The 21,722-nt window shown below is 37.3% G+C and overlaps 1 protein-coding gene and 1 long non-coding RNA gene across 3 annotated transcripts in view; both read left to right on the forward strand.

The window, feature by feature from the left end:
• The window catches only part of LOC124170794, a 43,264-nt gene extending 28,618 nt beyond the window's left edge, over positions 1-14,646 (forward strand). Inside the window, exons 2-4 of the long non-coding RNA XR_006867587.1 lie at positions 3,345-3,600; positions 5,411-6,790; positions 10,968-14,646. This is a non-coding gene — a long non-coding RNA (uncharacterized LOC124170794). The remainder of the gene's footprint in view (positions 1-3,344; positions 3,601-5,410; positions 6,791-10,967) is intronic.
• A 5,221-nt stretch (positions 14,647-19,867) lies between these two features.
• The window catches only part of LOC124170778 (importin-9), a 35,280-nt gene continuing 33,425 nt past the window's right edge, over positions 19,868-21,722 (forward strand). The window contains exons 1-3 of one of the 2 annotated variants that reach the window (XM_046549734.1): positions 19,868-20,259; positions 20,405-20,613; positions 20,866-21,071. In XM_046549734.1, the coding sequence (XP_046405690.1) occupies positions 20,475-20,613; positions 20,866-21,071 (345 nt within the window). In that variant the 5' untranslated portion in view covers positions 19,868-20,259; positions 20,405-20,474. The remainder of the gene's footprint in view (positions 20,260-20,404; positions 20,614-20,865; positions 21,072-21,722) is intronic. The other variant, XM_046549733.1, reaches the window with a different exon arrangement.

Raw genomic sequence — 21,722 nt, forward strand, 5'->3', positions numbered from 1 at the left:
CAGCCACGTAGGCCATTAGCTTATAGCGCGCTATGTATGAGGAGAAGGCTCCAGTGACGACTGGTCAAGTGACGTGAGGGTACGAGGCCGAACAGGGATGGACGCAAGGCGTTGCTTGTGAAGTCAGTCTTTCGACTGGAACGGCTAAGCTTTTTATTTTTATGTTTTATAAGCATTGTTTTGACTGCATGAGCGCAACCAATGATAATCGAAACTAATAGTAGGCTTCCAAGTAGTAGTTAATCATCCCGGTAGTCTCGAAACGGTTAGCACAGCAGATAGGTGACTTTCTATTTACAGCTTACTCCCGATTATCCGGGTAAGGCCTATCCGTGTTGGGGATTATCCGTGCATGAGTTCATACTCCTTTGATGTTTTTCGCGAACTTTATAAAAACATCGAACGCAAAATCAGCAGGATCTTTGCATTTGAATACATGGCTACACCGGCACCATTATTTTCATTAGAATTCCTGTCCAGAAATGGAATTATTTTATTTACTTGCCGACAAGGAATGTTTCAAGGTTACTTGGACGTCTGATCAAGCATTGCAGACGACGATCAGCGGCGGAGAAAAAACTAAGAGTATTTTTCGAAGATTCTTGTGTAAATGTAAACATATCGTAATTGACGAAAAATTTTAATCTACGGTCATTATATGTATATTTCATATCGCAAACGCGCATTGATCGCCCTGGAATCGCATACGGTTGAATAGGACACAAGGGAACTGGAGATTCGTCGCACTCGAGCGTGTTTACACCGTGACCAGTCAAGGTCAGTCTGGAAAGGAAGGGAATAGTAGAAGTGAAAGCAGCGAGGGAAGTGGAAGTAAAGATAGCATGAGTCATAGACAGGCACTTGCTTGCGCAGACAGTTTTCCATAAGCCCTGGTTTCCTATAACCATATCTGGGCGATAGGGTGATCGCGTGCCAGTTGCTATCACGGGAGTTCCGTGTTCCTCTTTTCCAAGCACCGCGGTGCGCGATCGCGCTCAGTTCGCGCACGGATCTGCGTCCTGGGCAACTTGTACGAGACGCGACGTGGTGCCTGACGCTGTAGCTTCCGACGTCGCGCAGTGCTTTTGAAGCATCCGTGCGAACCACGTTCCTGAAGCGGTGATCTCACAGCCACGGATTCGCGGTTTTCGAAAATTAGGTATTATCCGGAGCGTTAAGAATGCGAGTGCAATCACGTTATCGCCGCTAAAAAGATCGCAGTCGGAAAAAAGCTGCTAATGATTATGGAAAGCAATTTTTAAAAACATAAAAGGTGCATAATTAATTGTAGATTGATTGATTTACGCATATGATGAAAATCACAAGAAATAAAGTTGAAACTTTGGAATTCGTGTTTTCCGATTATTCGTGCCGCCTCTCCCCATCATTAGCCCGGATAATCAGGACTACGCTGTATATATATTAACATATATAATTCGATTCCCGGTTCGGGTGAAATATTTTCATGGGTTTTCGGCCTTCATTCCATCTCCACGCCACGCTGTGTCTTCGTCATGTTTTTATGTGTCTGTTAGTTTCAATTTTTATCTGTAATTACGTTTGTGTATTCGCCTGTGGAGACTTGTGCGAATGTGAATTTGAAATGATGTCCCCATGGTTCTGGGTTTCACCGCGTGGATTTTCTTTGCGACGACAGTTTCTTTGGTATTCCAAACGGCGTCTTCAGGTCGATTCGATCGACCTTAAGACGCCAATAGACTCATCTAGACAACGCCGCGGAAAACTACGCGTGAATTTGAAATGTTTGTAACCTCTCTGGTTGGTTTCTTCTTGTTGGGATCTGCGTTCCCCGAAACGCATGTGCTATGTGTATCGTACTGTTTGTGTGAGTGTGGCAATCTTTAATTCCATTTCTTCTTCTGTGAGTGTGGCAATCTTTAATTCCATTTCTTCTTCTGTGTGTGTTGATTTCTTCCTTGGTGGCGGGACCTATGCCGAGCTTGGCCAACACATTGGGGTACATCTGGGGGGAATTGGTTGCATAAACCCCCTGCCAAAAACACTGGAGATAAGAGTAGCCTGGATAGCTCAGTGGTCTGAGCATCTACCCGCAAAGTAGATTGTCCGTGGTTCAATTCCAGGTCAAGGTGAAATTTTTCCATGTGTTTTCGGCCATCATTCCATCTCCATTCCATGCTTCGTCATCGTAATTTGTTTATGTGTCTACATCCTTGTTTCAGCAGAGTTACTGTCATCCTACGATTCTTTGTCGACCTGCCCTCACCGTAGCCTGTCCTCTAATCAGGAATTCTAATGAATCATGGTCATGGTCCCTCCTCTCGCAACAGCTGCATTTCATATTAGCATTCCATCGAGAGGACAAAGCTATCGACACACCCATTCACTTGTCGTCTCTAACTTACAACCGGTTATGCGATGGTAGGGTGAACGTAAGGGGCTGACGAGAGAGTCTCGGTTTTTTTCGCTTACAAACGGATGTTATTTCACACTTTCATGTTGCATTGGAGCTCTATTCACCATGAAAAACCTCATTATAAAATATGATGTTTGCAGTTTCAACATTTGCCGTAGCTTACCTAGGGCAAAGGCATAAGACTGCATTATGTGCCATTAAGTGCTGAAAAGTTATTATTGCTGATGGTGGCAACTGTTCATTTGAGTGTTAGATTGAACTTGCCATTGATGAATGAGTGGGAAATATGTTTTCCCATTGCTTCCAAAAACTGTGAAAATAATCTATTGTCTGTCCCTTGTAGCTCCACTTCTTCCTTCCAGGGGTGAACTATATTACCTCTCCGTCAATCATTGATCAATTTTGTTCTTGTAGTTAAAATTTTGCCACGAATTTTTGTTTTGATTGCTTTTCTAAGGCATGTACACATAGTAAGGAACTGCGATTATTTGAATGATTCTCATAATATCTACATTCAGCTGCCTTGGTGTGTGTCATGATTGTTGTCTTAGAAAGTGATTAAATTAATGAGGTTGAACTGATTTGCAAGAAGTGCGGAAAGCTAGACATATGGCAGTTACAGGGTTTTAGTATTACTCAGTATTAGTAATGACTTTGTTGACGGGCAGGATACATGAACTGTCCCATTGTGACAGCGATGCTATTTTGAGTAAATTCGTTTCCTGTCTAAGGTTTGCAGTAATTACTTTCCCCAATTTCTTAACTTAGCTAATGCTTAACCCACTTCATGTTTTCTCAGAATCCTTTAATGCTATGTTTCCTTTCCACAGTAGTCCCTAATTATTTTTTACGTGTTCTTTTGCCTTATCCAATTCCTCCGGCCAGATTTTGCCCTTAAACTTATGTTTCTGGACAACAAGAATTTAATTTTGTGTGTTTTTATCTCCAGGCCAACTCCATCCCCAGCAGGATAACTGCCATCACGTTTCACCCAAGTGTTTTCAAAGTCGTTGCTTTACTCGTTGATGGATGGAGAGATCAATAACCTTCTAATAATCAGTGAGTGTGTCCAGCATTGCCAGAAGGTGGAATGTACCCAAGATAAATCTGGAGTATGTTAGAGCGAAGACTTTCTCAAGGAGAGATCTGCCGCGAAGGAGTTCCGGGTCTTACCTTCGAGATGGATGTGGACGCTTCTGGGCAGCGTAAGTATGTATTAGCAATGGTCAACCTACCACATCGAATAGTGTGGGATAAATATATTAATGAAGGATCCCTGCCTATTTATCTTATTATCTTAATAAGATTAAAAGAATTATCCTCTAATGTATGTACCTATACTCAGATGTAATATGTATTTGAAATGCTACCCTGTAACTTTTTAAATCTATGTATTACTTTTCTTGTAATTTTCTGACTTATTATTTTGTAAATAGGGTTTACTCCCGTGAAATAAATATTACTCTTATTTAAAAAAATATATATTTTCACAGCATTTTTGCTGATGCGTAGTTAGGAACTACGCCAATCATCACAGCAATCAAGACTAAAAATCATTTGCTAAATTTCACATATTCCATCCATCACTAGAACGTTACAACTTCCCACACATTTTCGTGCCAAGATGGCTGGTGCCAAGACGTTCCGCGGCAAGGTAGCCGCGCCAGCGGGCGGTGCCAAAACGGCCACACCAAGATGTCCCATTCACTTGTAATGCATGAATGATGACAATAATTGATTTAAATTACCTTATGGGAACATTTTTTTGAAGGAATATCTTTCCAAGTGAATTTTATCTTTTCAATTGAGTTTGATTTTAATTGTGCATTCTATGCCCGTGGAATAAGTCCTTCGGAACAACCGTCTGGGGATTGTAATACTGGTGGCTGAGGTGAAGTTTTTACACGAAAAAATTTTTTAATACATATTTTTATCATGGGTGATGAGTCAAAACTACAAAATTCAATTTTATTTCGCTGTAAGAAAACGAATCAGGTGCGCGCACATTTTCGCGCCAAGGTGGCTGGCACCAATACGTCCCCGGCAACCCACGTCAAGGTGGCTGTCGCTGAAACGGCCGCGCTAGGTCCCTTTCCCGTGTAATGCAATGGTGATGAGAATGATTCATTAAGGTTACCTTATGGGAACATTTTTCTGGTGGAATATCATTCCTAGTGAACTTTATCTTAACAATTCAGTGTAGTTTAATTGTGCATATTACGTGCCTGGAATAACTCCTTTGGAACTGCCGTCTGGAGATTGTATTGGTGGCTAAGGTGAAGTTTTATATCGTCGTGTGATTAGTTATTTTTGAATGGATGTGGTAAGAACTGAGAGAAGTTAATCATCACTATTGGTGATTTTTGTGGGAGAATTTTAATTTAATAGTGTTTAGTTTTACTCGTGTAACTTCTATTTATACTTCTGCAAAAAAATTCTCAGGCTTCACATTAGGTGCAAAATCGCTGTAAATGTTTTTTTCCTTAAATTCCCTGGAAAAATCTTTAATAATTCTCTAATTCTGTTAAAATAATTGCATGGCTAATCTTGAGCAATCCTTGCATTTCATCGTGTCAGTTTTGCTACTTGTGTCTTGATGTCTTAGTTAAGTAAATTTTTGATTTTTTTCCTCTAAGGTAATGATTCACAATTTGGGGAGCCTAAATATGTTCTTACTCTACCTTCACAGATCTTAATATATATTTTTGATTTTGTACTTTATCTGTATCTGCATATATATTTCATTCCATGTGAGAACTTCCAGGGGCGGATCCAGGATTTTTTTCTGGGAGGGGCACAAACAAGGCCGTATCCAGGATTTTGTTCTGGGTGGGGCACAAGGATACCTCGTAATATAAAACGAACGCAATGATAATGGGATCGTATTAAAAATCTTGCATATTTTTTAGGGTCTGGGGGGGGCACGTGCCCCCGTGCCCCCCCCCTGGATCCGCCTATGAGAACTTCCCATATTGCTTTTGCATTATTTTAATGCCTCCAAATTTTCTTTTTTAGGAAATCAACTCCAGGCTCCAGAAACTGTAGCTGCAATCACCGAAAATGAATATGAATCTGGATGTAAAATTGCAGTTGTCACCAATTGTTGTCCTACATAAATTACCAGAAGAAGAACTTTTGTCTGAGAAGATAACGCGTGAAGCCCCTTCTGAAGAGGAAAAAATAAATTTCCTTAGTTATTTTGGCTTAGTTAGAAAGAGCTGGGATGCTAGTTTGCCCTCGACTTCAAAAGAGTCCGAGCAGATTCATTCAAGGAGAAAAAGATTTTGCTGTGCAGGGTTTGCAAAAACTCAGAGGCGTAAATCAAATCATCAAATATCAGAGATGTGCATGTTATCTCATCCAATAATGAGATTAAACCCGCGCGTATGCGTGAAGAAGTGGCTGGGGGGTGAAAATATAAAGGTCTCGAAACATAAATACCGTGAACTGGAAGAATCCTTGATCCCCAAGACACACAACCATTATTCCTGCAAGGAGACGCCTAAAAAACCCCTGCCCTCGAATACTAATTCTGAACCTGTGTATGTGGAAGTAAGTGTTGTGGAGGAAAATCCATGTCTTGCCGTGCCACACAACGAAGATGAGAAAAGCAAAGAAAATTGGAACAGCCATTGCTCTCGGGAAGTTAATTGTCATGTACTTAGGAGTGGGGAAAATATTTTCTCTCCTTATCAGATACCTTCCACAAATTTGCCAGTTCGTTATTCAACAAGCAAAGATCAGCACTTTCACCAGAAACCATTGGAAAAAAAAAATGGAATTGGTACCATTCTCAAGGAGGTGAGAGTTTGTCTGGAAAGGTGGGAAGGGGAGGGGTGCATTGTGTTGCCCAAAAAAATGAATGGCATGGAAAATTATTGTGCCAGGCCCAAAGGAAATAGAAAATGCTGTCAGTCTAGATGATTAAGGAAAGATAGCTCGTGTGCAATGGTTGCAGTAAATAGTTAGTTACCTCAAGTAAACAAAGCAGAATATCAGAAGAATGATATTGTGTCACTGTGTTCAATTTCATTAAGTACTTTTAGCAGAGATGTGCGTATAAAATACCAAAGTGAGACCAAAACTGGACCCTTATCGTATTGAAGAGCAATACACTTTTTATAAATGTTAGAGTGAAGTGGGTGTGTTTAACTACATTCAACTCAGCTATCTACCAATAAAGTAATTGGTGGTATATTTTTATAACCTAGAAGAATAGGTACTTTTAATTATCAACAAAGCTGTGAGCTCTACCTCAAATCGGGTGACCAAGGTGATTGTAGACTCCACTAAGGCTGTGCAATGTGTACCTGCCATGGGCTGGATCAAAGGGCTGGATGTCTGCCCTGTCATGAATTTTCTTCTGGCTGCTACTTTTTCTGACTGATAGAAAAGGTAAGAAAATATGTATTGTGGGTTTAAAGTTTGCTGTTTGATGTAATCACTTTTTGGGGAAACTAAATACGTAGTTGAAATAATGTTAATTGCCCTTTCTTTTGTATGTTTGTTAAAAATACTGCTCCGTAACATTTAATTCCTAAGCTTGCCCTCATGAGCATGTTTGCGGTACATATTGATAAAAATGTACTGCAAATGGCCATTGTAAATTACACTTTCTTAATAGCCAGCAGCAGTGGCAGATCTATGAGGGGGCTAAGGGGGCTAAAGCCTTGGGTATCCAATGTACGCTAGGTAGAATGGTAATTTTTTTTCCAACCCCCACTACTGCTGCAATTTTATCCTCCACCATGTCTTGATGGTTTGTAGGAAGGAGGAACTTCTTTGTGAAAGTTTCTATGAATTAACAGCTCAGTCACTTAACCCTTAGACTGCGGGAATGTTTATAAATGTTTAGTTTTTCTGGAATGGTCAGGGAGAGTTAAGCTGCATTAGCAATCCCCACAGTGAGGGAAATTGCACTTGCCTGGGTAGCAATAAAAATTTTTGGAAACTGAAGGAGGTAGTCGAGCAATGGTTAAACGTTTAAAAACGTTTTTCCGCAGTCAGCGTACAAAATGTATGTACACCTTCCAGCAGTCTAAGGGTTAAATATGTTTTCTTGTGAAAAAGTGCAAAATGTTACCGTTTGCATTAGAAGCTCATTTTAGTGAGTGTGTCATGCAAAGGAAATCATGTCATGACTAGTGTTTGTCATACATAGTCAAAAGGGTTAAGCTTTACATGTAAAAACATGATATATATTTATCAAAAATGTTTGTCTTCATTCCTGTGTAAAGTGGAAAGAGTCGCAGTTATATACCTCATTCTCTCTCCTTATTTAATATTTCTGTTCAAAGAATTATAAAAAAGGAAATTTTCTTCATGGCATCCCCAAACCTCAATTTTTTGAGCAGCTGATCTGTAATTTCAGTATCTTTTTAAAGAGTAAAAATAAAATCTTCTAAAGTTAGATAATGTAAAGCTTGGAAAAAAGTATGGCAATTTTATCTGATATGTACTTGAGATGGTTTCAATTGCATAAAACTTGTTTTTGAAGACTACTTAGCACTAATTATTATTTCTCTCGCCCAAAAGTGGATCTGCTGCCAGTGATGTTTTTGTTGGGAGCTCGCTAAATACCATACTGGCTCAGTTCATTCACCATGTGCTCAACTCTAGAATGACCGGGGCATTCAATTGACCTGATGCATTTTTCTTTTGCGCACCATTTTGTCATTTTCCAATCAATATCGCTGAGATTTTTTTACTTAATATTTTCAAACAAATAACCTGAAAATTAAATTGTTTTTGGGGGAAAAATTCATGTTCAGAGAAATGTCAGCTTTTACCTAGAATGACCGCGAGTGGTCAATTCACCGTTTTTGTATTTTATACTGTCATTTAGCTCTCTTTGCCGATCCTTGGTGTCAATTTCATCAAATATCATAGCATGCACTGTACCACACACAAATACTACCCAAGTTTGACTCTCGTGTCTTTAAAACAGTTTTTACGTGCGATTTTACAGTTTACGTGAAGGAGAGACACATGAACAAACCCAAGATATGTTGCATCGTAAAGAGTCGTTACTAAGCCTACTAAGCTTTCTATGGGCAATGAAGAACATTCATTTAGCTGAAATTTATTGTTGAGTCCGTGCGTAGCTGCTGCCATCCAAGCCAGGGACCGCCCCACCTCCTCTTCTCCTGTTGCCTGTGGGGCTGCCCGTGAGCGCCCGGGAAATACCCTTTTGGCAGCATGTTGCAACTTGCATGCCGGTCACTGTCTCGTCATAGATGCTGCAGTCACCCATTCCCATAGTTCAGTCCATCTGGTCAGGTCATCCAGTTCACCAGAACTAGTGGTATTACTGTAGATCCTCCAATATAAACTATACCTTTTGAACAAATTCGGTGAAAACTTTTTTTTGCTCAGTGGATTGGAAGAATGAAATTTATTTCAAATGAGTCAAAGCATAAACAATTTTTATGTATTATAGCTATTGAAATTTTCACCGATAGAGGCACAAAGTTGTGTGTTGTTTTATCTTCCCAGAAATCGATGCGGTCTGTTGCTCAGAGGCATTTCTGGTGATCGTTACCAGTGTCATATTTCCAACCACATCCTCCTCAACGCGTTCGCTTTCTCACAGTCTCTTTTTCACGTGATCGTCACTTCTTCTGATGGTTCCCTTCAATATTCCTCCGTTCAGCACGTTCCATAGATATTTTCTACAACACACTCATTGAACGTGTTTGAATATATTTCTGGGTCGATCGGCACTTCTAATGTCAGTCTCTTTATCCTGTTGTGCTTGGTCTATAGAAGATGTTTAAGATGCTAAAGTTTAATCACAGACTCAGAGGATCGATAAAATGAAATACATAACGGCACATTCTTAAAGCATTTATTTCTATCTCCTTGAGATTCAAATATGCCTGTCATTCCACAATTTCGGTCACTTTATCTTAGTGCTGTCTCTTTTGCTGTCTCGTAGTTTACGAGAGTAAAGAAATAAATACATTGAGACTGAATTTGTAGTGCTTCATTTTAATGTTGTCTTTTTTTATTTTTTTATTTCTTATATGTTTTTAACCAAGAAAACTACTGCGAAGAGTATGTTTTGAAGTGCTACATATTTGTGTTTCAAAACACATAATGCATTATTTTTTAACTATGCAAGGGAGACACATTTTTATTTTACAATAAAATTTTTTTGTGTAATTAATATTTTTTTACTCAAACATACCGGGACTAGGCACAGTGATAACTTTTACGGAGTCACCTGCAATGCACAAATTGTGCAAAAAATCCACAGAGGAAAAATCACAACAAATTTCCTGCCACATCCCAACAAATTTCCCATCCCAACCCAACCATCCCAAATCCCAACAAATTTCCACAGGGGAAAATGATGCCTCGGTAGCTTAACTGGCTAAAGCAAATCGAGGGATCCGGGTTCGAATCCCGGTCAAGGTGAATGATTTTTCCTCTGTGGATTTTTCGCACAATATTTTTTTTGTAAAGTTCAATTTTTTTCTAACACTACATCTAATCGTTAAATATAAGCAGAACACTTCTACACTCATTAGGTAAAAATATGGAAGGGAAATGAATCAATGATTGCAAGAATAGGGCGAGCGGTTAATTGACCGCTGGTGGCCATTATAGGTACGTACATTTGATTTATAGCACAACTCATAAATTGCAACTTGGTATATGATTTCGGAAAAAAATACCGCATCAACTTCCGAGAAGCTCTGCTGCTCATATCGAGTCTCGCCAGAATGCTAAGTCTCCTTTGTATTTTGACATTAATTTCCTCGCGTAAAATGCTTAAATAAAGTCAGAAATGCGTCGTATTTGGTCTTATTCATTTTAAATTATGCGCACATTATTAATATTTCAATCCAATAAAGGTGTAATATCAACTGCCGAAAGTCATTGTTAGACACCTTTTGGGCTAATAGGTGATTCATGCGGCAGTTGACCTCCGGAAATTGGGAACTTTGAAGCAGGTAGCCAGAAAAAGGTCAGTGGGTGAGAAAAGGGGGGAGGGCATGAAACACGTTTTTATTGTTCTCGTGTAACTTGATATTTTTTCCGAAGCTAAGGTCTTCGTAATACGATCCCTGCGCGAGCTGGGACCTTTTGTTTTATTTTGGAGAAGGGGAAAGGGTCAGAGTGGGTGAGGCAAGTGCTGAATGTAGGGGGATAGCGGATCATGGGAAATGCCCTAATGTTTCTATCCCATGGCACTGAGGTTCTCCTGGTGGGGAAACTTTCAGATTTTTTCACCCAATCATTTTCAGTTCCCCACGTCAAACCCTTTTCACCGCTCTAATCCGCGAATTTGATGTAGTTCGTCAACTTGCCTATAACGGCGCTGCATGCACTAAACGACTAGAGTTCTTAACAATTTTTCGAGTCAACTACCCATGACAGTGTGCAACAGTGTACGGCACGAAATTCAAAGTATTCGAAGTATTCGTGAGTGTACCTTTGGCATAATTATTCGAGACCTCGAAAATCGAATACTTTCTAGTATTCGAGGTTTTCGAGTATTCGCGGATACTATTCGCACATCTCTACTTTTTAATTTGTCTTATTACATTTTATTCTTTATTTTCAGCAAAGGAAGGAGCAAACTTCTGTTTCTTGGAAGAAGACCCATGGTGGGATACAGAAATCACAATTAGTCTGTTTTTTTAAATATATATTTATAAAATGGTAATTGTGTTTGATAGATTGATTTACTAATTTAAGGCTGACTTATAAAATAAGATTTGAAAATGATATATTAATGTCAATGGAATATTTAGTTTCTTAGCCATGTATGTGTAATGCTTCACTTTGTGGAAGTATAATGCATATGTTTATGGCTGAAATATTCTAGTAGTCTTCTACAAATGTATTTTATTTTTCCCAATCATTTTTGCCATCTTGTAGCATTATTGTGTTCAAGGGATGTGTATTCAATGAACCCCTTTTCATCATCAGGTACAAATGTTATCTGGTATGTACATTTGTAGTCAATGAAAATTAAATGTTTGCAGGTGAGATTTGAAACAACTTCTTCGTGAAAATTAAAACAAAAGTCTTTATCCATGGTAAGATTACCCAAAGCTGGGTTAAGAGGTGGAATTGAAAAATCATGGTGTTTTCTGGCTGTAGGTTGATCATTCAAGGTTGAAATGCCATGTTCCTATGTTTTATGGGCACTCTTCCACCACCAAAGGGCATTATATTGTGCTTTCAACCATTGTAGAGGAATGGGGCAGGCTGTTTTAGTGTAAGAAGATTGGCATCCAAGGTTACAGGTCAACACGTTGGGTACTTCTTGCTGAAGCTATTTAGGGGATTGATGTATTTTTTATGCTTTCCTCATTTATAGGTATTTTATTGACTATATTTTCAAGTATAACTTCTGGCATTAAATGCAAATCATTATGAAATAAAATACCTAAAGGATGTAGTATATGTCCACTTTATTGGTCACTCGTACAACTAGTTTTGATGCATTCATGCCTCATATGAATACATATGTTTCATCCTTTACATATTTCATTTCACATCATTATGCCCCACAATTTCTCGCCTCACACCATTCTTTTCATTCAAATCATTAGTTAATTCAGTTAGTTTCTATGTCATATATCCCACGAAAGCGTAATATGCATTAAAATTATTTTTTTGCTTTTTCTAAATCTAATAGCTGAGGTAAATTAAGAAAAAATCTCAAAACAATTCAATAAACCTTTGTACAGAACTTCCGGCAAGGAAATGCCCCAAAAACCCATAGTGTGTTACACTTGTCCATTTTGCACAGATGCAGGTTTTTCTGCTATTCCTTTCCGTGTTTATTCTGTTGATATCCTGGTGGGAAAACCGGTTAGTCTTCCAAGAAATCCCTTAGTTTACCCACCAACAGAAATCTTCAAGCAGTTGATCAGTGTTACTTCGTGAAGTTATTTGGAATCAGTGGCAGTGAGATTTTGGTTTTTCATGACCTAGGGCTGTATCTGATGGTGTTTCAAGATTCTTAAATACACAGGGAATAACAATAAATATTTGTAGAGGACTTCTTTGTTTTCTTACCAATGAAAAAAGTCATTCATTCACAATTTACTTGGAAGGACGCAGAAGTGAAGAGAATATATCAATTAATGTGGCAAAAATGTTCATATTTTAGTTAAACTAAAAAATTCTTCTTATAATATGTGATCATACAGGGTCTATGATAAAAGTTTGATAAAATAACTTTTTGACTTTTGGACTGAGTAAGTGGCTTGTTTTTTTGTGGCTATTATATCTCCTTTATTTATGTAGAAAAATGATCTTTGACTGTGATAGTGGCTTGTTTCTTTGTACCTATGTATCTCCTTTATTCACGAAGAACAATGATCCTTGTTATAAGCTTTCAGTCAATTTATTCTAAGAGTCCTGTCAGTTTCTCTAATTAAAATAGCTCATAGTGTGTCATCTTAGATCTAATACTTCATTTTCAATCTTACCCAAAAAATGTGCTGGTTATTACTTAGCTTCAAACAAAAAACTGCTGTGTGCATAATAGTTAAAATACACACTTGCTTTTTCCTAATTTTACAGGAAATATGAGAAAATTAAATTTTACTTCTTAAGCTAATTTAAAATGACTGTTCTATGAACAGGATGTCAATTACTTCTTGGTCGTTTGAAATCTGCTGCCTAGAATCATTGATATCAACAGGCAACCATTGGTAGAAATTCATTTTTTATCACACAGATCAAATCTTGGGGTCATAGTGTACACATATATCTGATTTATTTTCTGTTGCAAACAATGCTTCTTCACTTTTTTTTATTAATCCTGGTTAATGTGCTTATGATGTTCTTTGGGCTCTTGGAGAAATACATTTTGTAAGTTCCCAAGACTTCATTTTTTTATCAGTCCTTAATTCATTGGTTGCGCTGACATTAGCTTGGAGAGAGTTGTCCTTTCAACTTCTTATTAGAGGTGAAGTATGCATTCAAAGATTCTATTAAATTTTCTTGAATCTATTGATTCAAGATTTGACCCATCAGTAAGGCTGATTGATTTCATTTAATTCTGTGAGATTGGGAGGGGTGCGTGCATTATCTGTGATTTGTGGGACTTCCATTCAAATTGTTTTCTACTGGCAAAATATTGTGATAATATGTATTAATTCACTGCCAAATATATGCCTTGGTGTCATTGGTTAGAAGAGAAAATATAATCTTCTTGGGCTTGGCTTGAATTACGACCTTCTGTTGGCAGTATTTCAACAAGTGAGTGATTCATTAAAACATTTGCCATCCACTGCAGAACCTAAATAAATTTGACTCACATCATTTACTGTTTAAGCTTGTGATTGGTTAAAGAAAGTTTATTTTTTCTTCAAACTTAATGTCATAATGGATAGAAAACTTAAAAATGTATTTGAATATCCTGCCAAATATTCTACTGTGTGTAAGCAATCAATTTGGTAATATATAATCTGCTAGCATGGAGTAATACACTCATGTTCTTTGGCCTAAAGTAATTGGTAGTAGCCAAAGCAGCACATATAGTCTATTTAAAGATATCTTCTTGTTATTATTATTTGAATGTCGTTTTTTAGAGCTGGTACATTACCACATGTATTTGGTACATTGCTATTTTTGGAACTTCACGCCCCCATCATGCAAAATTTTTCTAACTGAAGCATAACTGTGGTAATCTCATTGTGTTTTACAATGTATGTATTATGTTCTATGAACCCATGGTCATAGAATATACATTGGAGTACATTCTGGTGAAGAACTGTATGGTGAGAAGTTGAGAATGTGAATTATAAAAAATAATAAAAGATCATGTTCAGATTGAAACATTGTCATTTGATAGTATTTTCATTGCCAGCTTAGGTATATTATTGATGGCCGAGATTTTTAAAATGGTGTCCAAATTATAGAAGATAATTCCAAGGTTAAAATCGTTTGCATTGGTAATTCTGGAAAGATGAATATACTGCCCCTTTGAGACTGTTTTATCCCTTATGTACAAAATATTGCATCTCATATCTCTTTGCATATTGTCAAACTTTTGCTACAAGATAGGGTGTTCCTTATGCATAGGTACTCTATTTATTGGAATCTCAAATGTTCCAATGATTCCATGTGTGCAACCAGCAAAGGATTTTTTTGTATTCATTTGTACTTCACATGTAAAAAATTAACTATTTATACTGGCACATTTTTATGTATCCTCATAAGATGATATTTACATTGCCTAAAAAGGTTTGTTTTTTTTAATAAAAAATAGTTATAAATTATGAGCAGTAACTTTTTATTTAATATTTATCTTTATTTCCAACATGATTATTTAAAATTATCACATAATATGTAGGCTCCCTCATGTTCAGTTTCATTGCATGATTTTCTACATATTGTTAAATACTAGTTAAAATTTATTATCTCCTCCAGTGGTGCAACTAGGAAAGTGCTTGGGGGGATGGAAGGGCTTGAGGGGTGGCCCCTCCTCCCAGGCAACGGGCGTTGGTTAGTCACCGGTTGGTGTACGGTGATTTGTGTCACTGCTATGATATTAATGAATGATCTTTAATTTCAAGCAGATGCAGTTATTATACGTCAAAACCAGAAAATAGTTTTAAATATTTTTTTTATTTCTCTAAGGCTTTGGGGGGGATCCCATTGTTACGCCACTCATCTCCTCCATTTACGCAATTGCATTGCTATACCCAAATGATCCTCACTAAATCAGAGCAAAATACCTTATTTTTAAGACAGTGAGCCCATGTTGTGCCAAGAGAAATAATAGAAATATCCAATATATAGTGTCTAGAATGTTGTATCTCATTATCATTTAGGGAAAGCATGTTTTTACTGCATTTTAATAATAATTAAGGCACTAACAGTCTCTTATTTAAAATCACTTTTTTTCAAAGCACATAATTGTATGCTGTGTGATGGCATAATGACACGGTTACTATGCCAGTACATTTTATTTTTTGCTTTTGCCTTTATATTAGTCATATTGAACAAATTGATGTATGATTTATGACAATATGCTTCAGAACCAGTTACTTCATGTTTCATTCTGCTAGATGTTGCTGGAAATGAGTTATTCTGCGAATGCCCCTAAATTTCAGCAGATTATTTAATGTATTCTGAAATATTAGTGGAACTTATAATGATTTCTCAATCATAAAATGTATGCCTCTGGGATTTAACAGTTAAGGTACAAGCTATGGAGTTGAACTTTTAAAAAGTCACATGTAAATACACTTGATGTGCAAGGTTATCACATGAATAATAATTTTCCCTGACCAGGATTCAAATTGTAGCTTTTTTGCACTAGTAGGTTACTCTATGAAGGTACACTATCGGCTAGTCAATATAGTTCTTTCCACGGACAATGCCTATAGTGAATCTCCTAACATTGCGTATTCTGGCTTTTGCATAGAGACTTGAGTGTTGTGCTCACAAATGTGCTGTAATGTGTGCTAGCACCCACAACCTTGTCCTCTTAAAACTAGCCAAAGTCCACAAGGAAAATATACCTTGGTAGCTTAACCCTTTTAGTGTGTCGGGTCGAGATATTGGCTCATACATGGTACATTATTTAATAGGGTGGTTTCCTATTATTTTTTTATTGCCTAAATCGAAAGATTATTACTCCTGGAGTATGTATTTCACGCTTTTAGATTTTTAAATGACGATATCTATTTTTCGCGATTAAATGAAAAGTGAAAAATTTCAAGCGCGCGAAAACACGACACGTAAGTAGGAATGATGGGAAAAAGTCCTTGCGACGCATTTCTGGTTCCCCCTCCCACCTTGTGAGGTGACCTTGATCGAGGCTCTGAGCGCTGATAGGACGCAGGATGCTAGCGGGTAGCTGAGTACCTTGCTGGCTGGTAGCGCTTGGCTTAAAAAAGGTTTATTAATACCTTATCAAACGAAGAAAACTTTCCGACCTTAGCCAGTTTTAGTAGGTGATTATTAAGACATCTTTCCCTGAGCTCTGTGCCTCATGCATGAATTGGTAACCTCAGACGATGTATAACTCCTATCATCTCGTGTAGAAACCAGGTCCCTGTGACGTCACGTGGAGTGGAATCGCATGGGCGCCAATCTGGCCTTTTTCAAATGAGGATAAAATTTGACCCTTGCCATTCGTCTAAACCGGTATTTCAAAAACCAAATAATTTGTGTATTATGAATACACTAATGGTGGGTAACGAATCGCAATCAATGCCTTTCGTTTTCTTTGATGAAGGAAACTACCCTATTTGCTATAACTTATTGCATTGATATATTTTATTTCAGTAAATGTAAAAATATTTTGTCAATATTAAACACTTTAACTTAATAATTAAAAAAACACTTATGGATTTGTAATAAAATAGCTGTGTGTTGTTGTTTTTCCTAGTTGCTATATTTTATGAAAATACCCCCTGCATTTCTCACCAGTACCCTAGGAAGAAGAATAGCACTAAGATGGTAAAGTGGTGGAGCACCTAGGGCTGGTTCTAGACATTTTTCTTATTTAAACGAACAATATTCTGGACGGCCCCCTCAAAAATAACCTGAGAGGTAGTAGAATTAGTACTGAACATTGGGCTGAGAGGTGCCCCCTTTTGCTTAGCAGCCGTGTGCTTTGCTGGGGATCCAGTTTCCAATCCTGCGTACGGAAAATGCTTTTCCTCTGCAGTATTTTTCCAGTGTTTGCACTTGGCTAGTCTGCTGTCCTTCCCTTCATTGAACATAATTTGCTGCTAATTCAATTTAATCTCCCCTTAAGGGAAAGGAAAAATTCCAGGATTATGCAATGATTAATGGATACAATATTGTTTCCATTAATCATTCTTCTACGATCTCGGTCAGATACAATAAACTTTAAAGTTTATTGTATCTGACCGAGATCGTAGAAGGGAATGCAAGCGGTCATATTTTGATTCAATTAAATCACATTTATCGAGTCTGCTGGTATGTAAATAGTACAGCCCACATAGCACAAAATATCTTCTAGATATCTAGAAAATATAATCAATGTCTTTGATATTTTGAATATCTTCTAGATGAATAGAAAATATCCTCAATGTCTGGGATATTTTAAACCCACATAGCACAAAATATCTAGCACCTCTTCAGTTTATGTCTAGAAAATATCTTGTAGTATCTTCGAGATATTTTGTAGCTATCTGAATGTCTGCTTTTCTGATATCTACAGGATATCTTTGAGAAGAAATTTTCTAGACGTTCATATTCAAATTGAATCCATTGGAAAATTCAGGATAAATGACTAAAATATAACATTTTTCTGTATAACAAGAGTTTATTTTCAACTGACAGGCCCTGGTGGAGCAGAAGGTGATGGTTGGGTGCCTTCTGGGGATTCTTCCTGATCATTGGTACATCTCTGGCTTTCACTTCTTTCTAATGGGGGCTTCCTCCTCCATTCCAAATTTGAAGTTATCAAAGCAGCTTACAATTTCCTCTCAAAGGAGTCTACAACATTATCAATCAATGTTGATTCAGTGTCTTGCAATATAGGTCTTAAAGAATTTTAGATGCAAGTTTTTGCCAATGTATTTAAACACCTTCATTATGAATGAGTACGTACTCATACATATGTACATAACTGTAATACGTTAAAGGTTATGCCAATATTTGTTATGATAGTAAAAAAGTTGAAAATTTATGTATTATAAAATATCCAAGACATTGAAGATATTTTTTAGATATCTAGAAGATATTTTATCCCACATAGCACAAGATATCTAGAAGATATTTTGTGCTACGTGGGACTGTACATGCTTACCTGAGGAGCCCAATTATGACTTGCAGTGAGTTGTTCAGTGTATTCCAGTCCAGGTATAGAGGTGTGGGGCATCATAAAGCGTGTAATGCAAATGGTTATGAAAAAGCTATACTCATTAAAACGTTTTCATGTTGGGACTGCTACTTTGCTAGTTGAGCATATACTGTTCATGATCGAACTCAAGGGACTGCATAAAGGAGGCTCAATTCCACCCCATAAAGACTAATTTCTGTTGCCACTTCGGTCACATTTTAATCGGTTTCCAAAAATGTCTGTGGCGCAGTGATGAGTGCAATAATAAAATGGTTTATTAACGGGCATAGAAGCCCAATACAAAATTACAATACATTAAAAAATAAACCAATACAATAATATAAAAGAAAAGATCTTTTCTTTTATATTATTGTATCGATATACATTACTTTATAATATTATGCAATCAAAACTCAATAAGAAAGACTATTACAAAGAGAAGACATGATGTGAATACAAATTCACCTAGGCTTACACAAAGTAATTTTGAAGAAAGCCATAATAGGGAAATTGCATACTTTTTATAAACAGTATGCTGATATACTACAGTAAACACTTAGTACCGTAATATACTTTTTTCCGCTTAAAATACAGTTTATACGCTAGAAAATGACTCCCAAAAGTCTCCCGAGTTTCGCGGGCTAAAAAATACCACCCCCACTAATCTTAGGCCGTGACGTCATAGTTCAGTAGGAGTCCAAGATCCAAGCCCAGTAACTGCAGGTTTGGAAGAGCCACGTTGCGTTTAAAGGAGAACATGGGTGAAATAAGGTAAAATTACAAGTGGTGCATAAAATTATCACACATTAACCTGTTTCCACATTTAACTGTTGACTTAACAATGTTTTTGAAAGTATTTAATGTTGTATTGAAAAAGTCAAAGTTACTGTTAGCATTGCTATCTCTCATTGCACGAAAAAGAGTGAAGAAAAAAGAATAGTTACTTCTTAAAAAAGGAATTGAGAACAGTGAGGTACTTCTAGATGGGGCTATTGGAACTCTTAAGGGATACAAGAGAACGGAAAGTTGAAGATTTGACATGGTTGGGCATATGAATTCACAGAAGAGTGTGGCAATAGGTTGCGGATATCTTGGATATGATAACCTCTTTGGTCACTCAAGAACATGGTACTAATATATATTAGTATCATGCTCAAGAACATGTCGGTGGGTAATCTATGTGACCTGCGAAGATTGTTTACGTGACTCCAAAAGTACTTCGTATTAGAGTTATCTTGAGTGGAATTAATGTAATTCAAATAATATTTTTGGTAATCTGCTTACAAATTCTTCGAAGGTTACACAATTTAATATAATACTCAAGATCTCCAGTTGATTTATAAGACTCATGAGCTATTTAAAAAAAAAATATTAATGCAATTACTCAATTCAAATGCAAACCATTTGGGAATTTGATCCACTTTTTTCCAATATTTTGCAGTAAAATGTTAGTAATATCGAGAAATAGCTTTGAGCTTCCATTAATTTGATAGTTACCATGATACTAATATATCTGATATATTAGTACCATGATAGTTACCATCATCATGGATCAATTTGTCCGTCAGCGATCCAAGTGGCGTTTTTTGTAAACTCATTTAAATGCGCGGTGGGTGACAACACAAGTAGAGGACGAACAAGGATCCTCTTTTGTAATATTCGTGGTCGAACTCATAGCAACAGACGAAAATCGTGAAGCGGAAATTTAAGAATCGAATGTGTATTTTGAAGATTTGCGGGTAAACTAATTTTAATCATTGGATTAGATAAATATTCAATCAACGACCTGCTAAAACAATGGAATCAGTGTTAGGGTGTACGAATCTGAATTCTTCTTGGTAGTTTCAAGTTATCCATGATTTGTTTGATGCTAATTTATTGAGTATTGGATTATTGGTGCTGGATGCACACCTGAAGCGGTACTTTCTTCGGCGTGTGGGTTTTCACGCTCCTTTACATACTTCCAACGTTTGTTCGCAACGTCTCTGCGAGAATCGCCTAATGATCTTTAGTGACCGAACTAATTCTGCATCATGTTTCTATCAAAATAATGTTACCTACTTTGAATGTAAGTTACATTTCTGTAGCGTAAAAATTGGCTACTAATGATCTATTACTCTTTTGTCCTTTTGAATTTTTGATAATACAATTTGGGCTGCGTATTTCGGCACGTGTAACCTTGAATACTTTTTATCCTGTGATTTTTTTATGAGCAAGCGGCCGAACTTTCCTGGATGACATTCATGTTTATTCATTGGATCTTGAGTTGATAAAACAGTTAAAATGTCGACCTTGTTGTGCGAAGATCCCAACCGTCCATTGAAAGAAGCACTTTTAGACGCTTTGGAGTGTATTTTATCTCCCGATCAAGAAGTTAGGAAGGCAGCTGAGAAAAGGGTCAAAGTCTTAGAGGTTACGGAAGGTAAGGAAGCCAAGCATGTCTTACTACGATAGACTTTTACATAAGGTAGCTGTAACTTCCTTTAGTCTACTTGGAGCATCAAATTCACTTTTGCGTGATGGGAGTGTGGAAGAGATTGGCCTGTTGAAAGATTAAGATATTTTTGCTCTTTTTGGCTTTTGAGTTATGTTATTCATTATAATTTTTTTTCTATATCTTTGAAATTAATGGACTTAAATGGATGACATGTCATTTCCCTCATGTTTTGCGCAGATTATGGAATTCAACTCTTGGAGGTGATGATAGATCCTGAGTATGATGTTGCTGTGAGACAATTGGCATCTGTATTATTTAATCAGTATGTGGAGTGCCACTGGACCCCATCATCTGCTTCGTTTGAAGACCCAGAGATACCTGGAAGTTTGAAAGAGGACATAAAACATATTCTCCCCCTGGGATTGAAAGAGCCAGTTAGTAAGGTAAAACAAGTGGTATCATTTCAACTTGTTAAGGACCGAACCCAAAATTCACGTGCTTTCCCTTTTTACAAGTATTGAACTGATGTGCATGTCCCAGCCTCGAGCACTCTTTCGGTCTGAAAGTGTTTTCTCGATATGGTACCTGATGTGGTAAAAATATTTGTGCTATGGTGATGAAGGTGTTTACCAGAGGTTAGGGGTGGGAGGGATTTTGGGATTCAGACTATCTCCTTAAGATATCAATTAGAGGGTAAAAAGGACACACATTTTGAATGTGAATACGCCATGTACTAATGGAAGGAAGCTGAATAATGGTACATGACTACCCCTGTTTATGAAGAAATGGACACCAAATAAAAGGAATTTTATATAGAAGCATGATCATTCACTCGTAGTGTATGATAGTAGTCTGGTATGACTCGTAGTAGTCTGGTTACGCAGTACATTAACTTGTATGAGTTAATGTCTAAAGGCCGTTTTACATGGGGCATGTACTGGCACAATCTGACATGTGTAGGAAGGCGCAGTCAAAATTGCATCGTGTAAAGCGGTGGTGAATTGCTAGAATACATGCGTGAATGCGTGGACGTGAGATGGCAAAATAGCCCCTGTTCTAATTTCGTTCCCACCATTCACGCAATTCCACGCCAT

Source organism: Ischnura elegans, chromosome X (assembly GCF_921293095.1).
Source record: "Ischnura elegans chromosome X, ioIscEleg1.1, whole genome shotgun sequence".
NCBI lineage: Eukaryota > Metazoa > Arthropoda > Insecta > Odonata > Coenagrionidae > Ischnura > Ischnura elegans.